Source organism: Geospiza fortis, unplaced genomic scaffold (assembly GCF_000277835.1).
Source record: "Geospiza fortis unplaced genomic scaffold, GeoFor_1.0 scaffold179, whole genome shotgun sequence".
NCBI classification, from domain to species: Eukaryota; Metazoa; Chordata; class Aves; order Passeriformes; family Thraupidae; genus Geospiza; species Geospiza fortis.
The window spans coordinates 592,592-596,371 of record NW_005054533.1 but is presented as its reverse complement, the minus strand read 5'-3'; the positions used below and the strand labels follow the sequence as shown (position 1 = coordinate 596,371).

Sequence of the window (3,780 nt, the reverse complement as noted above, 5' to 3'; positions counted from 1 at the left end):
AAATATATATAGGTATAGATATAAATGCCAGGAGAGAAGCTGGGTGAGAACTGAGGAAAGGCTTGGTTTGATTCCCAAGCCCTGCTGGATTTCCTGTAACTGCTGCACCCAGAGCCCTCAGCCAGCTGTGGGAGCTGTCACCTCTTTGGATCCTAAATCCAACAGGGATGGCAGATTCCCAGATTCCCTCATTCAGCAAGTTTATGAATCACTGGGAGCATCCTTGTCTGAGCTTTTTCAGTGCAAGTGTCAGAAGCTGCTTGTTTTATCTCAGCACTGCCAGAACAGACTTCCCAACCCAAGCCCAGTGCAAAGCTTCACTTGCTCAGCCTCCCATCTTAAACATCTCACATGATCCAAGGAATCCCCTAAAAAACCTGCATCATCTGCTGCTGGTTTCCCTTAAACCACAGGAGCACTTCCCTCCTGTCCCTGTTCCCCAAGGGAACCTACGGGAGCCACGGAGAGGGACTTGTTACAACAAGGGACAAGTGTCACCATGATATTTTCTGAAAAGTCCTCATTGCCTGGGATTTTCTCCTGGGAAGCTGAGAAGCCTCAAAGAAGAATGAAAACAACAATTATCCGATTGCTGCTCCTGTGTTTGCTGCTTTGGAATGTGGCTTGGGCATTGTTTACCAACGGGTGAATGTTTGATTGGTTGAATGTGAATTGTTATTAACTAATGACCAATCACGGTCCAGCTGTGTCAGACTCTCTGAGTCAGTCACGAGTTTTTATTATTTCATTCTTGTTAAGCCTCCTGATGTATCCTTTCTCTTTCTTTAGTATAGTTTAGTATAGAATTCTTTAATATAAGATAATATCATAAAATAATAAATCAGCCTTCACATGGAGTCAGATTCTCATCTCTCACCTCATCCTGGGGACCTCACAAACACCACAGACAAGGAGGAATGGCTTCCAACTGAGAGTGGGTTGTTTAGTGGGATATTGGGAAGGAATTCTTCCCTGTGAGGGTGGGGAGGCCCTGCACAGGTTACTCAGAGCAGCTGTGGTTGCCCTTGGATCCCTGGAAGTGTCCCAGGCCAGGTTGGATGGGGTTGGAGCAATCTGGGATGGTGGAAGGTGTCCCTGCCATGGCAGGGGTGGCACTGGATGATTTTTCAAACCAGCCTTTCCATGACTCCTGTGGTGGCCACAGCTGCAGCCAGGACTGTGAGATCCTCCAGATCTTCCAGTTTCAACCATTCCCCTCAGGGAGACATTTGGACAGCCCCTCCCTCCTGCTGCCATCCTAGCAGCAGCCAGGGCTCTGGAATGGGGTCTGAAATCAGGTTCTTGCCTGCTCCAACCTCTGAGCTGCCCAAAACGTTTTGCTGGGTGGGAGAAGCCACCCCCTGGGCACAGGACAGAGCCCAGTGACCCTGGCAGCTGCCGCCTGATTCAGCTCACTCTGTGGGGGTCAGCAAAGCAGGAAATCACCCAGCCAGGGCATGGCTGCACAGGAGCTCAGCTGGCACTTCAGACAGAGCAGCCAGGAGATTTCCATTCTAAATGAGCAGCGTGTTCACATCCATTAAACATTATCATTTCCTAAATAAAAGCAGTTCCCAGTAAGACATTTTGGAGACAAGCCATTGTCTACAATTCATATTTGCCCTTATCACATCTCAGCCTGTGCCAAATTCCCCACAAGTGCTGTTGTTAATTAGGAAAACACATTTTTCCTCCGCACAGTTCATTTTTGTTTTGCTCTGGAGTTACTTTATTGGTGAAGCTGCCTTGAGGACAATACCAGTTGGCCAATAAATTCAACATATGCTTCGTGTCTTTACATAGGTTGAAACGAGCTTTTCTTCCCAGTCAGACACAAGTATATGTGATTTCTGGCTTGTTGGAAGAGAAGTTAAAAAGACAAAACAGGAGGAACAGCAAAAATAAACCAGTGACAGCCTCAATATTTCCACAGTTGTTAAAACAGCATGGCATGTGCTTTCTTCTTCCCATTCCTTTTCTTCAAAACAAATTCCCCCTGGCACATTTGGATGAATATTTGCTGCCAAACTTATTTATGGAAAGAAACCCGAGGTTTAGTTCTCCAAATACAGAGTTGTTTGCTTTATCCTAACCCAAACCATCTCCTTTTCTCAGTAGCTGATCCATGTAGTGCTGGGTTTAGGCTGCATTTTCATCTGCATTATCTTTGTGGCATCACAAACAGGAACAGGTGATTGAACCACAGGTTCCTCACATTGTGTCTATCCCTGAAAAACCTGAAACTGATGTATTCCTGAAGGCTGCTGATCTATTCTGTGAAAAAGCGCAGCATTTTCCAGATAATTGGATAGGATTTTTTTTTTAACTCAACAACACAGCCTCCAGAGCTCTGCAGAAGTATTCACTCTTATTAAAAAAAAGCAAAGTAAATGACTGTATTCCCAGGAAAGTGAACATAAACTTTTGGAAAGAATAAGCTGTCTTGTTCAACTAAGCATTTAAGCACGTGCTTAAATTTAAGCTGTTGGAGAAATCCCCTGGTGCACCAAGGTTTCTGTGTAAACAGCTCCACTGGAGCAATGCTGAGGTGGTTTAAGGAGCTCAGACACCAGTGGTGGGCACTAACATGGATTAATGATGCCCTCTCCACACTACTAATTATCCCTAACCATATTTATGGCTCCTGAGCTGTAATTAATGGAGGGGCTTGACAAGCCTGAGTCACATCTTCCTTATTTATGTTCGCCAGGAGTTGTTTTTTTGTTTTGTAAGGTGTCAAGAAATGAGGCACGCGAGTCAAAATCTTTCTGTGGTGAAATTGTGGTGAAAAGATGAAAAGAGCAGGTTGAGTTTTTCTGGCCTCTTCCAGCTTCTTCCCTGAGGCATTAGGGAGGAGAAGGATGTCCAGTAGTTAGGAGGGTAACCAGAGTCTCAGGAGCTTTTCTCCTCTGGGAAGCTGCTTAGATATTTTACTTCAATATATATATATTTTTTATTTTTTATTTTTATTCTTTATATTTTTATATTTATATTTTTATGTATTTATTTTTTTATATTTTTATATTTATTAAAATATATCTATTTTTTTAAAAAGGTATAAACAGTCTCTACAGCAGCTACTTAGACCCCACACCCTTTTCCTTCCTGCTTCCTTCTTGAGCAAGGGCTATATCCCCCCTCACCCACAGAAGTTGGTTCCAGAAAAATAATGGAATAAGAATCACACAACTGGAAAAAGTCTCTGAGAGATCATCGATTCCAGCCCTTAACCTGCCCTGCCAAGGCCACCACTAAACCATGTCCCCAATACCACATCCACACAGCTTTTAAAGCCCTTCAGGGCTGGGGATTCCACCTCTGTCCTGGACAGCTGTGCCTATTAAAAAAAAAAAGTTTCATATCCAAGCAAAAGGAAGGAGAGCAGCTTCTTCCCTTGGAGCAAAATGACCCGGGGATGCTTTCCCATGTAGCAGTGGCACTGCTGGTTAAGGATATGGCTTTTCCCTTTGGGCTACATTCAAACACTGAAACATTGGCTGTTCTGGCCCTCACTTTGCTTCAGTACATCCAAAAATATTTATCTGTTCCAAAGTCACTAATTCCTGCTTGCTTGTGTGGTCCTCAGACAAGCAAAACACCTGTGAAGAAGAAGATATCCGAGCTGGAGAAAGATCTGACTCCTGACAGGTAAGGAGAACCTTTCTGCATTAGATCTCCAATATCAGCTTTCGTTTTCCTCACCTTCACCACCAACACAAATTCAAATCCCCATTTTGCTGTCACACACCAGCAGGAGCAGTCCCATCCCCTGCAGGCAGG

At 44.2% G+C, this 3,780-nt stretch overlaps 1 protein-coding gene across 1 annotated transcript in view; it reads left to right on the top strand.

The window, feature by feature from the left end:
• Nucleotides 1–3,780, top strand: part of IQCA1 (IQ motif containing with AAA domain 1) — a 105,232-nt gene that overhangs the window by 74,166 nt on the left and 27,286 nt on the right. Inside the window, exon 12 of the mRNA XM_031063815.1 lies at nucleotides 3,587–3,648. Within this exon, the coding sequence (XP_030919675.1) occupies nucleotides 3,587–3,648 (62 nt within the window). The remainder of the gene's footprint in view (nucleotides 1–3,586; nucleotides 3,649–3,780) is intronic.